The sequence below is a fragment of the Pezoporus occidentalis genome, unplaced genomic scaffold (assembly GCF_034315485.1).
Source record: "Pezoporus occidentalis ecotype Australia unplaced genomic scaffold, CSIRO_AGI_Poc_V1 ctg19, whole genome shotgun sequence".
NCBI lineage: Eukaryota > Metazoa > Chordata > Aves > Psittaciformes > Psittacidae > Pezoporus > Pezoporus occidentalis.
Window position 1 is genome coordinate 2,221,091 of NW_026913748.1, and position 18,996 is coordinate 2,240,086.

Sequence of the window (18,996 nt, forward strand, 5' to 3'; positions counted from 1 at the left end):
TTAGGACAGAGAATTTTCTTTAATAATGTCATGTTCTCCAACTCTCTGGAGGCCTGATCCACTGTTCACAAAAAAATGGTATGACGTAATCTGTATTGTCATCTAATAGGAAACGTAACACTTAGAGCACCGGTTCCAAGGATGGTCTTAACAAGAGACCCACACTGTACTCTCTGCAGCTTCAGGAAAAGTTGGGGTTTTCATGTGCTACAGAAGGACTGTGTGGAATGCATGTGCCAAAATGTCTGTTTCCACTTGGGAATTCAGGGAAAAAAAAATCTTTAAGCTTCTACATCCCCATGTGCTTGAGCTCTTCTGCCAATGTTTTTTATTGCCTTATTAAAAAGGAGGGGGACGGGAACCAAACCTTTTTTTTCCTGAAGCTTAAATTATCCTGAATTTAAGTGTCTGTTAATGAACCTACCAGTTTCTGAAAACGCTGATCAGATGAGAAGCTGGTACGCGCACAGGAAGCTGTCACCAACAGTTACATCCATTTCCATGACTAAACCATCTGGTTCATGGAACCCTCAGGCTCTTCTCTTTCTTCTCAATTTTCCTTGACATTTGTGTTTAGTCTGTGTTTAGTTTGGCATATAGAAGAACTTGGCAAGATGGGAACCATGCAATTTAGCTTGGTCGGTTTGCTTTCCCTTTTCATGGCCAAAATGTTGACCTCTACCCTGCTCCTTGATTATCCTTGGAGCTAAGTGAAATTTTACAATTATTTTTCATACACTCCATTTGAAAGGCAGCACACACTTCAGTACTGTAAAATATTCTCCGGCAGGATGTAACACATGATCCTGTCAGCGGCTCTGGGCATATGACTCAGGAAAGAAAACCTTGCTTTTAGGAGGAATGAATTGCATAAGTGCTGGACTTACAGTGTTAAATATGCTCACTTTGGAGCTCTAAGTGGAATTTAAGTGACCCTTTGCAATGTATTGTACTTGCAGTGGTTTGGAACAGGCTTCAGATGTAGTGGTTGGAGAGCAGCAGCCTCACATGAGGTCTGTATCACCTTTGTGACCACAGGAGTGGTTGGCAAGATGTTGGCTACCGCAATATCATGCACATTTATGCACACACATAAATACATAAATAAGATTGATCACCCAAAAGTGCGTGTCCGTACCAAGTGCTGAAGCCAGTGCCTTTAAATAAGACCACTGACAGCTGGGCTACAATGTTCTCTTAGGAAGCGGTTGATGATAGGGATCGTAACTTCCCAAGAACCAAAATGACTGATGCTGTCGTGTGCAAACTCACAGCTTGAAAACACAAAGTGGATTACAGAAAGAAGCTAACGTATTTGAGCTCAAGTGAAGTCACCAGTTGTGTGATGCGGATGGCAGTAGGCAGTTGAACTAATCTTTTAACTCTTGCCCTTACTACATTCTCCTGTTTTCCAGTTTTAACACTTTCAGCTCAAGAACCAACGGGCATTTCCCATGCCATGCCTTATCTAGAGTTCTTTGTTAACAGGTGCCAGTCCTTGAAAAAACGTCTTGGACAAGAGCTTTGAAGTGGCAGGATGAAGAGCATTGTGACTTTGAGGTGGAAAGATGTTGTGGGCCATGTTTTCACAGCAGCAAAGAAATGAATGGATTAAATACCAAAAAAAAACCACACCTGTTTGGTGTATTCTGAATATGGACAAAAATTTGGAAATGGATTAAAAGAAAAAGAATGGCATCTAATTGTCAGAAGGCAAAGAACAGCAACCAGGTCTCCTGGACCACCTGTGACAGTGCACTGAAAAGAGAGAGAAAAAGTCTTGGGGGCTCCCCCTGCCAGTGTGCAAGCTGATTCAATAGCACAACCTCTCTTCCTGAACCGCTTGTGATGCTGGTTTGTATGAGTCAGGAACATTTCTCATCAGTCTGACTTTATAATAGCAGTTGACCAAGGCTGTAGAGTTTCTCCAGGAATTAAGATGTGCCTAGCGAAATGTAGCAGCTTTCAAGTTTGCTTTCGTTGGAGGCATCTTTTCCCTCTTCCTGCTATATTTTATTTACAGATGGAGGAGAATGCCTGGGGATGTATTCTACTGTCACCAGTCTGCTCTCATTCAAGTACCCCACTGTCTGTAGGTCCTAAATACTGAAGAAGCAGAAGTTAGGAATGAAAAGTTTTTGGCAGTGCCAGTGAAGAAGATTCACTGTTGTTTTGCAGTGTTTTGGTGTGAGTGCAGATGAGTGCTTGGAAAGTGGTATCTGTCTTACAGCAGTGTCCCATGAAATACAGCTTATGTCAGAAGGACTGTAAAAATGTTCTTCCGTCTCTCTGATGCCAGTCCAGTGAGGGAAGAACAAGCTCAGCTTGTGACAGCTCATACCAATGGGATTGGTAGTTCAGAACCAGATGTTGGTCTGCATATTGTCCCTGGTTGCATCTGCATGGCTTCCACTGAAAACCATTTATTGTACATATGCTTTAGAAGGAGAATTTATCCTACAAATTCTTTGGTAGTTTAGGATGCGCTTGGCAAGATGTGTCTAGCTTTAACATACAAGTCCCAGGGTGAGTTTACTCACCCCAAGAGCAAGAAACTTGAAGCAAAAATCCTTTGGAGTTGCGCTGCCTTTTTAAAGAGACTTTTCCAGGGTAGGACTGCAGTCCTGTGAATCCCTCTGAAGACTGATAGATGAAAACAAAGTGACATTAGTACTAGAAAAATACACATTTCTTTGCACTTCATAGTTTGTAGAGCTGGAATGTTTTGTCTTGATTTTGTTTCCTTTTTCTTGATACTCGTTAGATTTAATGTATGTATTTTCCTTTGTAATGGCCACTTATGTTGAGTTTTGAGTAGTTCTTACTCTATAACTGGAGGCTGTTATATCATGCCTTAATTAGAATACAATGTGGGCACATTTGAACAAATGCCTTAAAGAGTCTTTTGAAATGAATGCTAAACCTCTGTGGATCCCTGATGTGGTGGTTTTCAGGTTTGCAGAGGGAAGATTTTGATTAGACATAAGGAAAAAATTCTTTCCTGATGGGAGGGTGCTGAGGCCCTGGCACAGGTTGCCCAGAGAAGCTGTGGCTGCCCCATCCCTGGCAGTGTTCGAGGCCAGGTTGGATGGGGCTTGGAGCAACCTGGTCTAGTGGAAGGTGTCCCTGCCAATGGCAGGGGTGTTGGAACTGGGTGAGCTTTAAGGTCCCTTCCAGCACAAACCATTCTATGACTCTAATCCTCTTATTGCCATGTGTAGAGCAGGCGAAGTGAAACAGAATTAAGAGAGTAGAAGAGAGACAGAGATGAAAATTTTTGGTTTGCATTTCCAATTCTATTCTAATGTACACACTTCTTAAGAGCTCTGTCATGTTTCCATGAAAACTTCTCTAAGATTTCTGTCCTAAGGCTTTCTGGTTGGAAGTTGGGTTTCTCATCCAGGCTGTTTGAACACTTTAGTGCTGTGCATGATCCAGCAGTAGCTGGATGTTGTTTGTGTTTCAGGAAAAACTTCTTTATATTCAAGGAAAATTAATGCAGTGTTACATTTGGCAATGTGCTGTGCTTTTCCAGTCCTGAAATTCAGATACGAAAGAAACCTGGCTGAAGAAATACGAATTTTTAAAATACTGGAATAATAAAAAAGCAGGAAGCTTTTATCCTTAGCTTAAGGAAACAGGAGAAGGACTGTGGATTAGCCAATATTAGTAGTACTTCAATGTAGCTGCCAAATATGAAATGATAATGGAGTGCAGGTGATCTAAGCATCCACAAACTCATAAACCTATTACCAGATCTGTCAGTCCATGCAGTCCTGAATGAAATGGTTTCAGGTAAGCTGCCTTGTATTTCACGTGGAACACTTCCTGTCAAGCATTTCTGCAGATGAGTTTGATCCTTAGGATGGTTTCTGTCTTCAGGCTTGATTATGGCAGTTTTACACAAGAACACCTCAAAAACTCAAGATTAAAGATAAGGAGTCTCCTATTTAGAGGATTTGTGGATGTGCGGTCAAGTATTTACATAACTGCTGCATCCTCCTATACTTCACTGTCAGTGAAATAAAATTTGACAGAGTGCTGGAAAGCACATTCTTGCTTTTGCAGAGTAGAACTGCAAAGCAGTTAACACAAGTTGTTTGTCACCTCCAGCAAACAGCATCACTGACACAACATTGCCTACAGTAATCTCACTTCTGCCTGGGAGCAGACAGCACTGTTCCCTGCAGCTTGTGCACTTTAGCAGCACTCAACACCAGTGCTAATGAGTATTACTAGTCCTCTTTATTTAGGAATGAAGCAACATCTCTTACCTAACATTAGCACATGTGTATGAGACTTTAGTATAGCTTGGCTAACACATGGTGATTTCTTCATATATCTGTGGCCAGATGGTTGCCACATTGGAACTGAATGTTGTTGGGCTAATCTGGTTTAAATATATGATACGTTGGAATGTCACCAAGGGGAAACAGTCTGGCAGAAACTGCTTTGCAGATCTCTCCCTTTTCTTCCTCCATTTAGACAAAGTAGACAGAGCTGTAGAGGGCCCAAAGAAGTACTGTAGCTCTTGCTCCAGAAAGTCACACTGAAAAACTAATTTGGCTGCATGTTTAATCATGTAATCTAGAAGTTACGAACTAGGAAAAGTAGTTCTGGTTCTCCTAGTGACTCACCAGCTGCAGCTCTGTATGTGGGCACCACTTGTATTTATGATTAGATAAAGAGATGGGAAAAGCCACTGATGGGGTATTAATAAAAAGAACTTACTGAAGAGAAGTCACAAGAAAAGAAATATCAGTTGAGGGTCAATTTGATCTTCAGTTCCCCACTGGAAAGGGAAGAGAAGGAAACGATGAGGCAGGGCTTTTGGGGTTTTGCAACCAACATTGGGCATAGTTATGAGCTGGGAATAAAGGGAAGAAAACTAGGGTATTGAATAAATAGCGAATAGTAAAAATAAAGCTGAAATGAGTAAATATTTTGGAAGATACAGCGGTCAAAGAGCACAGAGGTAGCAGAAAGTTTAACTAGGGCTTGGGGATTAGAGAAATGTCTTCTATATGCTTGTCTTTAAAAAGAAAAGTCACTCCTGAAATAGTTGAAGGGTGACACACTCTGTTTAAGTTGGTGCACAAACTCAGTAGTGAATATGTGAAGTTTATGGAAAACAAGATCAATAGGAGAGAGAAGGGTGGAGGGAAACTGGAGTGATTGAAATCACAAGGGAAAAGTTGAAAAGCAAGTCATAGAAAGGTACTTTTGTGTGAGACTATCTGCAGTCCTCAAAGGATTCCTTTCAAAATGCCACAGAGAAATGCTAGAAGAGAGCTCAGTTCTGTATCGGAAGGGTGCTGTACTTCACCTGTGAGCAGGCAGAGGAGGGGAAGGGAAGGGAGGATTGCTGTGTGCAGTGTGGTTTTTATCTTCTTCCCACACGACCTTCTGTTGGGAGATAGAACTGGACTAGAGGGGCCTCTGATCCCACCTTGCTGTTGAAGCAGCACACGCAAGGTGTGTACAGCTTCATCTATTAGGTAATAAATTGCCCCAGGCTCTTTGGTTCCCTGAAGTAGCAAACCACATCTTGGTAGGGGCCTTTGGAAAGAGAGAAATGGCAGGATTTGGGACTGGCACGACATGAATTGTGTTTAGTTGATGCTGTCCCCAGAATGTGTGTCTACCAGGTTTACAGACAGATGGTATGACTTCACCACACGTAACAGCAGAGGGAGAAAATGTAGACATTCACAATTAGTTTCGTTCTTTAGCTCTTGCAGCAAAGGGCACCATGACAAGCAAGTGTAGGGTTCGGAACAGCGCTTCATCTGCTGCTCACTGAGACTGGACACTTTTCCCCTGTGACTGTAGAGAGCCTTTCTTTTTGGAGGGAGAGTCAATTCTGGGGGTGGTTTATGTCTGCAAAGCATAAAGGCCCAGAAACCATTAATGATTTCTGATAGGCACGAAATGGTTAACTGAATGTGTCTAAATTTCATACCATCAAATTGGACAGGAAAAGTCTGTGACTCTTAGACCTGTATTTTTTCCCAAGCCTGTTGCAGACTTGGGAGACAATACTGTATTGTTTACCCTGTGTTAATGTCTGGAAGGTTATTATGAAATGGGAGTTGGAAATAACCCCTTTGTTTGATTCTGGGACAGAAACCTGCAGGAAGGTTTAGTTCTGCAACAGATATTGGTATCATCAGTATCACAAAATAAGCAGGATCTGGAGCACAAGGATGGGAGAGGGTGGTTACTTCCCAAGAATGTCTGTATTTCATTCCTTGGCTGTAATTAATCACTATAATTTTCTGAAATCTGAGTTTTTATAATACCTTTATAAAAAATTCCTACAGAGTCCCAGTACAGAGCACCTTTTCTGAGGAATTTAACCTCTGTCTTTTCTGTGTTTCATGTGAGTGGGAAGCTCCAATGCTTGCCAGTTTTCATCTCTGTGGTGATTTTGCAAAGTGTAATCATTGCAAAGTGCAATTTTTTAACATATAGCTCATTCATTAAAACCCCAAGGATAAAGGCAGTGAGTAATGTGAGTCATTACGAGAGCAATGGTATCTAAAAAGATGAAGAGTCACGCATCAAGTATCAATCCATTTAGTCTTGAATTAAGAATTTTAAAAATCGTTATTCAGATGTGATAGATATTATCTCCAGGCAAATTACTTACCCTGGAATGCTGTGCTGCTGCTGCTAATGTTTTTCTCTTTTGGTATTAGAAGTGCTGATGGTGATTACACATCCCTACTGCTCTGTTTGCCTATCCGAGATCAGCAGCTTTCCAAAGTGCCTACTGCATCTCCCTTTCCTTTCTAGGCACTATGTACCTTCATGCCTGAAATTCAGACACTTTGTCCAGAAAACATGAAGAACTGTTCTGGTTTGATCAGCAGTGTTAAGGCTCAAACTCATGTTTTTCAGTCACACTTATCCAGCCATGTAGGTTTCAGCCATTTTTTACTTTTCCTTGTACTAAATCATATGAGCTGGAATAGATTTCTTCTCCATCTCATTCCAGTTAGGAACTTTTTGATCCAAGGACATAGAATTTGACTAGACAGACAATGTACTATAAATGACTGGAGCGTTAATGCTTCTATCATCATTCTGTGAAGGTACTTTGCAGTTTAATAAGTGATACAAACTATCTTCTTTGTTTTTACGTGCTTTGAGATGTACAAGGGCCTAAACCAGTTAAGTGCTACAGCATGACATAGTATGTTGCAGTCTGAAGGGGCACCAAGGTTTAGCATAGCTGATACATCAATAATTCAAGGTTTCCTGTGGGAACAAAAAGACAAGCTTCCTGAATTACAAAAAAAAAAAAACCAACGACCAAAGAACAAAGCAAGGCGCATGTTGGATGTTTGTGTAGCCTCCTAGGAGTCAATAGGACTTAGGCAACATAACATTAGTTGGGGATCTATTATTGGAGGTATTATAATGTCAGTGATGTTATTAGGAACGTGAAATAATACACAATAAATGAGTACACCAGTCTATAACATGGCTCAAAGACCACATTTATAAGGCGTTGTACTTCAATTTGTACGTTAAAACCAGACCACAGCCTTTTACTGTGACTTGTCTTAAGACAGTGGTTATATCCCACAAGCTGTGCTACTGTGTGTTCCCTAACTAAAAGCATTCCAGGAAATATAACAGCAGACAATAGAGAATCTTTAGACTATATTTAATCAAGTATGTATAATCCATTTTGGCACACTAATTTTTCATATCATAATTGTATATCAATTTCTCAAGTCTTTTGGGTGCAACTTGTTCATTCCACACTTTCTGTAACTACTGACAACCTCCCGAAACACTGACAATACTGTTCAGGCTTTTCTCCTTTTACATGGTGTGTTGCTTTGCATTGTATTTGTGATTGCCCACCATGCCTAGAATCAGTACCACACATAGTATGCACCTCAGTGAGTCTCTTTAAAATAATCTTTTATTTTTGTACTGAATTGCATAGGAACAGATGAGATGTTTACATTGGTAGCCTCGGAGCTTTTGAGATGCTGCCACTTTGTTTAGGGATCCCGAACACACTGGGATCCCAGTGTGTCCCAAAATACATTTTATTTATGTTTGTAAAATTCATTACAGAATTACATTTTTCTAAATGATTCAGTCCACTTCCGATGAAGTCAAATGACTTGAAAAGGAGAAGCTATTGATCAAACCTGGCAATATCATATGTGTGATGCACTAAGGAAAGAAAACGGTTGTATTAGATCAGAGGTTTACAGATCATTGCTCTAGAAAAAGTACACATTTGACAGCAGAAATGATCTGCATTTGTATACCTGATTTTGCAGGCTTTAGGAAGACCCCAGAATTGTCCAGTTGTTATGAAGCTTGTTTGTGGGTGTTGTGCTGGGCTGTAGGACATCACATGCTTACAACACTTGAGACTGAAATAGATATACTTCTGTGACTGGCTGCATCCATACACTTACAGTCTTAGCCAAGGAATTGTGAAAGCTATGAAACACATCTCCTCAAAGATGAAAGCCAGTGCCATATCCGGCAGGTGCTTCTGTGTTCCCAACCAAGAGAACAATCTCTGTAAGACTGGAAAACTGTAGGAAGATGTCTGCAGAAGGTAGGCACTAATGCAATAGGCATGGATTTTTTTCAAGGTATCACAATGCTTTCAGGCCAGTGCACATTTTCCACGATTAAATCTAGTAAATCAGGAAAAAAAAATCTTGTATGTAGCTAGAAGATTTCTTGTATATCAGTGATTGTAGAACTCACTGTTCTTTCAGTCAACACCAACAATAAGATGTAGGCACTTTGATCAGGACAACTCTGTGCCATTTCAGAGTGATGGGCATTTCAATGCAGAAGACTTTGTGTTAAATGATACTAATGATAGGGAAGGAAGTCTTCTCCTCAGTGTCCAACTTGTACCCATTCCTGTTGATGGCAGACAACTGCCCATCACTCTGAAATGGCAGAGTTGCCCTGATCAAAGTGCCTGGTTGTGCCAGAACCAATTTGAGAAGTCTTAAACTGGTTCGTATCTTTTCCAACTAGAACAGTTATACACTGATAAGCTGAAGGGAGGCTTTAATGATATTTAATGGATCTCCAAAAGAGCTTGATTTTATTAAAGAGTAACTGTGTTTAATTTCAGTCTGTCTTCCACAGGTTTGCTAATCCTTTGTATATCTAGATGGGTTTAACACAGATTTATTGTTTTAATAATGGATAGAAATCAAACTGATGCAACTGCCCCAAACCAGACAGTTTGACTGCAGAGAGCCAAATCCTCCTGCGCAAATATTTCTTGTTAGAATCATGTTTCTAACAATTTGGGTAGAGTATTTCCTTGCCAATATAAGCTTTATCAATATAAACCAGTGAGAATCTTCCCATCAGTCAGAGTGTTTATTATCATCTTGCGTAAATAGGAATAGTTTTGTGTATGATTTGGATATGCTGGTTTAAACCTGCTTGTCATGGTTCATCTTGGTTTAGTTAGGCAGGCACAAGCCAAACAAATACAACCACTGTTCAATTCCTACAAAACTGCACATATGAACTCCACTAGAAAAACTAATTTTAATTTCAAAACAGCCCAAACAATCCTGAAGTTTCCAGAACAGAGCTTTCACTGGTATCAGTTAATAGACTTTAAAATAGTGCAGGTGAGCGAGAAGGACTCGGTATTATCAATGAGTTACATCCACTTATTGATGTAGCAACCTGGTCTGTAGCTTAGTAACAGATCTGGTAAAACTGATCCTCCAGCAAATAGCTTTATTTGCCCACTTTCTGTTTCAAAGCCAAAGGTTATGTACTGGGTTGTCTTAAGGCAACATGCTGTAGACTAGTAACTGGTCCTTCAGCACCTCATTCTGCTGGCAAAATCACAGCAAGCATGAAAGGTCTTGGGGACAAGGTTTTCTGTGCAATGTGGGACATAGGTGGTGGCTCACAGGGACGTGCCTGCTCCACACCTTGGCCAGCAGCTCTGACCTGCCAGGAAGGATGAAATCCCAGCAGATGCCCTGATTAAATTTGGCCATTTTTTGGCTGCAGGTACATTCCATTTCTGTTTTGTTTCTTAAGAAGTGATTGAAATGCTTTGTCAGTCTGTCTGCACCTCACTGCTCCCAGGTGCTGCTGCTTGCTGGCTTGCCCTGCTTCAGGCCACCAAATATTTGGGTTCATCAGGCCGGAGTTTCATGACCTTGTCCACACAGAGCAGGATAAGAGTCAGAAACCAGAGACTCCAGCCAACGGCCGCTGCAATCCATCCATAATCATCCATGCCCGTTGGGCAGCACAGGGCTGCTTGCGTGCAGATATTCACGTCTGGTGGAGAAGAAATGAAGTGAGCTGATGGGAGGCTAAGTACACACTAAGTTTCCTTTGCTAGAAGGCAGGTGAGATGGTGACTTTACTGTCTGTACTGTGGCCTGTCATTCTGCCTTGGCATCTTTCCCCTAAACCTGGCTCTTAACCTAGGGGATGGCAAGATTCAGTTTCATCTCCACATCTCCGAGACTCAAACACCCCTTTCTGGCCAAACACCTGAGCTGCTTCTCTTCACCACTCTGTCCACCATTACAGAAATATTTTAAAACACCTATTTAGCATCTCCTCAGTCAGTTTCAGGAATGGAATAGGATAGAAGTAGTTAGTTAAAATTTAAAATAAACCCAGGGTAGACAAACCTTCATGTGAGATAATAAGAGTTTAGGTACCCAACACCTCTGCCAGCAATAGAAGCAGTGGCTGCTCTCTGCTAGGCTGTTAGCTGTGACTTGTGCGTAACAACAGCAAAACACAGAGCCATTGGGGATCCCTGGTTTATGTGTTTAAAAATGAAATATTTTTTAACAATTCCATGTATTTTTTCTTGCATCTTTTGCATTTTATTTTTGATTGTTTAAATCAGTCCAATTTCCTAAAGTTAGTCAAGGAATATGTCAGTAGTTGTTTAATTTATGTTGATATTTAAAGGTATCTGCCCTACTTCTTCCATTATGGGGACACAGTGAAGATACCCAGCTTTGTGTCTGTATCCCAGGTGGTAACGTGGAAATATCAAGGGAAGGCTAGAAGACAATGGTACCCCTTGGGCTGGAAGAGAAGCTGAGTGTGAAACCCCAGCACACAGGGGAACTGAGGCAGCCAAAACCACCTCGCATCTACGTGCATTGTGTATTGTGCACAAAGCTTGTCAGCTGTGAAAAGTGAATGCCTCCTGAGCATGATGCAGGGCAGGCAGCCTCTTGTACATTTCCAGGGAAAAGCAAAGTGAAGGTGCTGCTCGGGTGCTCTAGTTCATGTAGATCAGGCAGGACCATATTCCTGTGCATTGGCTTTCAGAGCACTCAGTTACAGTTGTCCTGCACTGTAGAGAGCAGCTCTTTCCACAACAAAAGAGGTACGGTTTGTGTGTGCCTAGAGAAGGGAGATGCCTGCCCCCTATGCCATGCTTTGAAATAGCATATGTCTATTTGTACGCATACTATAATTTGGGAAGTGCAGGGCTGCAGGGATGTTTGACATTTGGGATGGAGGATGACTCAGGGAGGACTGGTTGGCTCTCAGGTTGTCTGGGACTGGCTGTTTGGGGAAGACCTGGTAGTTGGGGGGAAGAAACACTCCTGAGAATCTGTATTGTGCCTAAAGGCAGGCAGTTTGCAGGGAGCTTTAGTACACATAAGTTGAATTAGCTATGAAATAGTCTGTTCAAAGCTGTGAGTCCACCTGAAGGTACGTAAGGTATTACGGGCATGCCGGTGGAGGAGTCTTAGAAATGTGTCCTAGAGTTTCACCCACAGTGGTAGGCTTTACAAAAGATAAATCCTCTTCCAGGACAGCCTCTCAGTCACCTGTGTACTTTCATCACCTGACTCTAACATCGTAGTAATGATTTATAAATACTTACTAAGACATGGTGTTTCATACTCAGTTGTGAGCATTGAGCTTGTTGAAGCATTGGAGACCTCTTGAGCTGCTGCCAGAAGGAAAGCACAAGAGAAAAGGCAAGTTACATTTAAAAAGCCATACTGGGCATCGAGCCTGAAAATCTAGAAGCCTTGCAGAGGTCTGTAGGATGGCAACAACTTGAAGAAAGTAAGTTCTTCTGCTAAACACTGCTGCAGCAAGGTATGCTTTCTCATCCCACCACTGTGAACACAGGCTCTGGATCGACCTGCTCTAGCACCAGGCGTAACAAGCAACTGAATCACTGTGCCTCTACCTGAGTATGACCCTGATGTGAGCCATTCTCTCAGAGCTCAAATTATTCACTGTCTTTTCCCAAGCTACAGGGGCATATCGAGCAACAGCTGAAACGAGAGAGGGCATTCGGCATTCAGTGGCATGGGGAGACCCATGGCCAGTGAGCTGTACAGCTACCTCCTTCTGCCCTTAGAAAATTCCCAGTAACTTCAGGGTGTGAAGGAGTCTGGCAGAGCTGAGGGCTGAGCCCATCTGTGGAGAGCACCAGCAGAACCACCACAGCCTTGGTGAGGAGCTTTGGCTTTGCCACAGTTAAGGCACAGCTGTGCCTGAAACTGTTCTGGCTGAGCTCCAGCTCAGGCCAGCATGAAAACTAGTGCAGGCTGGAAAATACAACATACAGGAGAAGCTACAGGAGTAAGGACTTGCACACAGATGGAAGGGCTCCAACGTGCTGCTTGTCCACAGACAGAGTAGAAGCTATGGGAGAGCTGTTCCCAGTCAAACCATCCCTCTGAGCTGATAATTTGGAGTGTGAGAAAAATCAATTCCAGCCTGATTTCAGTTAAGACTTTGAAATAGCAGCTTGGGTTTAGTTTCAGCTCAGGAGAACAAAACAGAACAAGACCTCTTAGCAAACTTCTGCTTTGAGTTTGGTATTTTCCACGTAACAGCAAATAAACTGAGGTTGTCCTGCAGGTGATGCCCCTCTTAGGGTCACCTGCTGTTGCCCAGCTTTGCATGTTGATCTGACAGGCAGGCAGCAAGACCAGAGCTTTCCTTATGGCCGCTGACACACTAGGAGAGGGTCCCTGGGCAGCCTGCTCCAGGGAAGGGCCTGAGTAGTCCCCATTCCTCTTTCTGACTGTGCTAGGACTTGCTGAATTACTTTGGCTAAGCCCATGACTTGTTTTCTTGGTTAATAAGTACCTCATGGGAGCACTAGAAAGAATCATTAAGAACTGTGTGTGAGCTGTGGATGCCAGCCACTGGATGGTGTTTATAGACTCTGCAGACCTGTCAAAGCTAACCCATCTTTAACCTGGCAGGTCTCAGCTGGTGCTGATACAAGAATGCAGGCAGGAGCCTGGTGGGAAAGGAGCTGCTCACAGGTCTCAATTGCATTTTATTTTTAGGCAGCTTCTACAATTAAGGAGGCACCAAAGCCATATTTCCCACAAAAAAGCACCTAGTAAGAGCTAAACCGGACTATACTGAGCCTCCTGGGTGGTACTCCAAATGGTCCCTTGCCTCAGCCAGTATGGAAGGCCAAGTAACCATGGTTTCCTACCTCCTTGCCATTCAGTAGAGCCCCCTAGAGCTCAGTCACATTTACAGTGGCTCTGTAAATAGCTGGTAAAAGCACATCTCTTCAGAAAGATGCTGTGATCAATCACATCGCTGCTAATTCTCAATGGCATTAGTCAATTCCAGCTCTTAACACTTTTTAGATGAGACAAGGGAGCCCACCTTTTTTTAAAGGAACAAATTACTGAGAGTGGGCAATATATTTTGGTATGGAGCAGGGGAAAAGGCAGGGAATAGAAACTGGATCATGAGAGAAGACACATACCAGCTGAGCAGGAATACCAGAGCACGGTGGTGCAGAAGAGCACAGTGATGGCTGCCGAGGGCCCACAGGAGAGGTGCTTCATGCCGGGGGTCTAGCTCCCACCCAGGTGGTTGCACAGGTCCGGCTGCTGTCGCTGGCAGCTCTGGTTCAGCAGGTCCTTGCTATGCTCAGGGCTGGTGTGCCTGGCAGAGGGTGGAGCAAAGGAGCTCCCTGCTGCCAGGACACCTTGAACTTTCCTGCCACAGCCGGGTGAGGGGAGAGAAGGGCTCTGACCCAAACAGCCCCAGCAGGAGGTGGATACCGGCACTGCGGCAGGCGGAGGGCCCCTGAAGGTCACGCCAAGAGGTTTCTCCCCAGGATCTGCTGCAGCTGGAGGGAGGAAAGGCCTCTGGAGAGAGCCGTCCCCAAAGAGGCCTCGGGCAGGTTGCTGGTGCTTTTCAGCCCCAGTCACTCACAGCTTCGGGTGCTGTGTGAGAACAAAGCTATGCAGGGCCTGTTCTGGATGTGCGGCCATCCCTATGGGAGGCAAGGGGGAACGTGTCTGGGGTGGCAATATACTAGAATGGACAGTATTTAATAATTACTTCTTTTTTATCTCAGCACACTGCTAAAACCCATAGGGGAGGGATGTAATAGACTTCCCACGTGAATGGCATAGTACAGGGTGCTGCAAGAGATGCGAGACTGAGGTTTGTTCGGTCTCCTGAGAGTGAAGCCCATGTAGGCTTAGCCCTGGCTTTGTGGGGTGAACTTGCTTGTCCTCCCCACTCACCACCAAAAACACTCTGCTCCCTTCCAGCTGCATTCCATGGTGCAGCAGGGCACAAGCAGCCAGAGGTTTGGCCTACAGAGAAGGCTCACCAAGCAGCAGATGAAGGCAGGCCTGCTGGAAGAGGCATGTTAACCCCCCTTGTCTCCCTGTTTTCATGTCAACACACCACTGGGGCTGGCAGAGTTAGGGCTGTGATGGCTGGTTCATGACAGCCACCTCCGGCTGTTGCAGGTATGTGTGTCCCTGCCCTTCGGCTGGCACGCAAGCAAGGGGTGGCCTAAGGTATGTTGTGCTCTGCTGGCAACCAGGCTGGGTGTGTGACCCCAGTGGCCATCAGTCTTGGCCTCAATGGGCACAAATCACAGCAGGAGAGGTGCTGTAGAAACACTCCAGCTGTTCAGAGTTGTCTGAATTTAATCTACAGAAATAATAATCTTCATCTCTGCCTCATTTCAGCATCTGAGTCCTTTTGTGCTTGTTGTCTTTAATTCGTGGTTTTATCTGAGTGCTCTGTTGTATCAAAGCTAAAACTCAACTCTTTGCTGGGGAAAGGCCTTTCTTCCAGCTTCACCTTTCACTCTGGAATTTCTCACCCATGATTCCTGCTAGAAGTTGATCTGGCAGTTAATTTTACAAAAATAAGGAGTACAAAAGTGTGTGTGCAGCACAAAATGTTTGAGGGGAAATGAAAAGACAAAACTGCTCTGCTAGTGCATGAATGATTCAATTTTTAATGAAATGTCTTTTAACTATTACCTAAATGCTCTTTGTCAGCTTGCAGGTAAAAGTGCCCATTTCTAAGAGGTGCTGAAAAGGTTTTGTCCAATTAACATAGCATATTTCTTTTCCTTTCCAAAATGTGTTCCCTCCATGTCTCAGAAAGGGCCTGCTCCAAAGCCTCCTGGAGCAGCAAACAGGCTGTGCTTGGCTTCGGTGGTTTTGGGATCAGATTGGAAATGAAGGCTTTGCTTGATAAGTTCAGACACAACAGGAGCCCTGTAAAATCATCTCCTGACACAGATTTGGTTTTGTTTCATTTCTTCTTTGTAACACATTCACATTTCAGTGTTAATGACTGCCTGAAGAGTGATAAGAGTCTCCAAAGCCTTCCCCAAGCTTGGTTTCTATGCATCACATGAATGCCTGTCTCCACAGGGATATCCTGGCACATGAGGCATGACAGCTGCATCAGTAGAGATGGGGTTTCCTCTCCTCGGAGTCCCCTTTCCATGCATTTTTCAAGGCAAGACTCCATTTATTCTTAAATTAGGTACTTCCCCACCCTTCCCTTTAGAGACTCTTCCACAGTGTGTAGGGCTGCTGGTCAGCTTTTCCTTATGATTATGAAGGAGGCAATACCTACCATTTGGTATATTTTGTGCCACAGAGATTTCCGGTTAAGGTTCTCTGGTGACCAAGGTGTACCCTTGACACATCACCACCAGGTGTGGCTCTCAGCAAGTTACTACCTTTGTCACACACTCACTTTGTCTATATATATTTTTTTCTGTTTACATAGGCAACATGCTTGTATTTTCAATTCCAAATAAAAGCTGATTGCTGCTGCAATCCTTTTCCATCCCAGCAGTGACCCGCATGATGTCAAGTGAGCTATAGCACAATATCTAACTCAGGGCAAAGCACACAACTCTTGAGAGCACAGCAGAGCAGGTACATCCTCTCTGGTGTATCAGTGATAGGAGGATAAATCTCTTTCTTCCATATGACACTTGAGGTTGGGTTAACTACACCCCTACTCTCATTTTACTGTATGTGATGTGCTACTCTGCTTACGTACTGTGATAGGAGGGAGCTTTGGTGAAATAGAGCTCAAAACTTAATGTTTCACGTAGCCACACAAAACCTTCTGCATGGTAGAGCTAAGCATGGAGTGATTATAACTGAGATATTGATTCCAGAGCTACCTACAGCTGATGAAGCTTCACTGTGGTACTGAAAGTGATGACAGCCAGGCTCTGAAGGGGTTGCATGTTTGGGATCCCCCTAAACCCTGCGTGTTGGCATACTGAAGTTGATGATTAGCTGATAATTCCAAGTTGCTATTCACAGGGGCACTGCGGAACCTGTGAGATTATGGTGCTCAGCACCAAGGAGGATGTTAGGTGGTGTGAGACCACAGGAGTGAACTATCTCCTATGCTTGCTTTGTAGATAGCAAAACCTCCAAGTGATGCTCTAGAAGAGGCATGTGTTGGGAGGGCAGGTCTGTCTGTTAGCATCTCACTGTCTTTGTATTGCATGGCTAGCTCCCTCCCAGGTGGCCTTTATAAAGCCCTCAAAATGGCTTTAAAGAGCTCAAAACCTTAAGCCTGATGCCAATAATTTGTCCATCAGGGAGGGGGCCATTATGTTTAGTATCCTCATTGATGTGAAAAATAGCCATTTAAGATAAAGCTACCTATGAGCAAGGGATTTGATTTTTAAAGTGAGGCAAATGGAGGAACAAAATTCAAACCCACAAAGGTTTTACTCTTTAAATGAAAGAAGGAGAGGAACGATGTGCTTTCTATTGCACAGAGGAAAGCAGCTCTAGCACTTTGAAATACTCCACAACCCTGCCCTTTGTGTTTCACAGTCCAGGCTGGGGTTGCTATTAGACAAATGTTGAGCCTGTGGCCTTGCTGTGACCTCATGTTGTCCCTCTGGAGACCCCAGTGAGGGAGTACAGGTCTGCCTTCATCTAACCAGGGCAGAGCTGCCAGCGCTGACAATGAGTCCACTGACAGGGCTCCTCTGAATTGCGCCTTATCATCAGCTGTCATCATCTGATCTTTAATAATAAGATTATTATAAAATAACATTCTTACATCCACATGCCAGAGGCATGAAATAGGATATGCTTTCTGCTGTTCTTCTCTACCCAGGAACAGGACAGAGGGAAGGGTAAGAGAGGTGGCTTTGTCCCTGCGCTTCGTGTTAGCTAATGGGATGGAGTGACTGGCGTCGTGTGGCTTGCTTTGGTGATTGTGTGTTGAGGGCCCCTTCTGCTCCTCCTGTCCTAACAACTTGTAGGGAAGTAGCAGAGTGTAGCTTTGGGCCTGAGTAAGAGCAACATAAGTGCAAAACAGGAACAAATCCTGGTATTGTCAAATGAACACAACAGCTTTGCTAGGGGGAAGAATGTGCTGCGGGTTCAGAGGTGGAGGAAGGAGCCTGAGAAGCTGCTTTATTTTGTTGTGTCAATATCTATCAGTTGATAACTGAATGGTGACTCCTCTTATTTATCATAGCACAGACTGGAAGGCAGTGTCCTTCCTTTTCCATACCAACTTCTCCACAGCACTGCATGATGGCAATGACTTCACCTCTGCCTTACCAGAAGTTCTGATTTCCCAGCAGAAAATGCTGACTTTTCTCAGCCTTTGCTCTTTTTCTTTGGTAGTGCTGATGGAGAAAGCAGAACTGATCTCCAGCAGTGGCTTGCACAAGAGGCGCACAGTGCAGCTAAAGCAGGTAGGGAGCCAGGGAGCACATGGCCAGCTCAGCAGGGCAGCTGCTGAACAAAATGGAAGTTTTAGCCCACCTATCAAAATTATCTTCTAATTTTGAATACCTATTTTTTGGGTCATGCTGCTTGAGACAGCTGGATTTCAGGAAGTGGCACGAGCCCCCTTACACGAGCTGGCCTCATGAAGCAGGGTCACTCTTCATTGCTTTTCAATAGAAAAACTCTGTACTGAGAAACACCCTGCTGTTGCTCACCTTTCAGCATTGTTCCCTTTGGACGCGCTATACCGTCTGGCTTGTTGGGTCAGGGTTACTGGGTACCCCTGAAAAAAACAGGTCTGGGAAAGCATTTCTTTAGGGGGTAGTTTATAGTTTACATATAGCCATGCATTTTCATTAGGTCTTCTATTGAGATAAAACTTCTTATGGGTGCTAGATTTAATAGTGATCCAGCCAGCCTTATTTACCAGAATGAAACCCTGCCTCCTCTGACCTCCATGGGAGCTAATCCATTGGTTTCAGGAGCAGCTGAATTTCTCTCTGGAGCTCCTACTTTAGCAGCTGAAGCAGAAGAAAGTCTATAAAGCCACCTTTTCCCACAGCATTTGTTATTTCAAGGAGTAAGAATCAAGTTCCTTGTCAGCATTGCCCCAGGCTAGCACAGCTCTGCTGGCTGAGACCCTGCCCTCCTAGCCCTCTCTTTGCTGTACAAGTCTGCCCGTCCCCTGGCTTCAGGAAAATCATTAATCTCCCATTGTTTCCCTGTCCTTTGCCGGCTGCCTCCAGTGAGGAAAAAACAGCGAGAAACAGCGCAGAAGTCTTCCACCTCCCTGGCGACTGATCCTCCATCCAAGGCTTGCAAATGAGTTTTTATGTGTTTATAGCTCTCTGTATACAGCAGGTTTCAAAGGTTCTTGCTCGTTTTTGGGTGGCCAGGGCAGTGTGAGCCGGCATGCCCCATCTGTTATTAGTCTCAACAAGCCGTG

General features: G+C 43.8%; 1 protein-coding gene across 1 annotated transcript; it reads right to left on the reverse strand.

Moving 5' to 3' along the window:
- Positions 1-7,658: 7,658 nt before the first annotated feature.
- Positions 7,659-14,178, reverse strand: TMEM213 (transmembrane protein 213). Its single transcript, XM_062616423.1, has 3 exons — positions 13,772-14,178; positions 11,903-11,971; positions 7,659-10,317 (listed from the first exon to the last, which is right to left on the reverse strand). The coding sequence occupies exons 1-3, from the start codon at positions 13,851-13,853 to the stop codon at positions 10,148-10,150; spliced, it is 321 nt and encodes a 106-aa protein (XP_062472407.1). The 5' UTR covers positions 13,854-14,178; the 3' UTR covers positions 7,659-10,147.
- Positions 14,179-18,996: the final 4,818 nt, after the last annotated feature.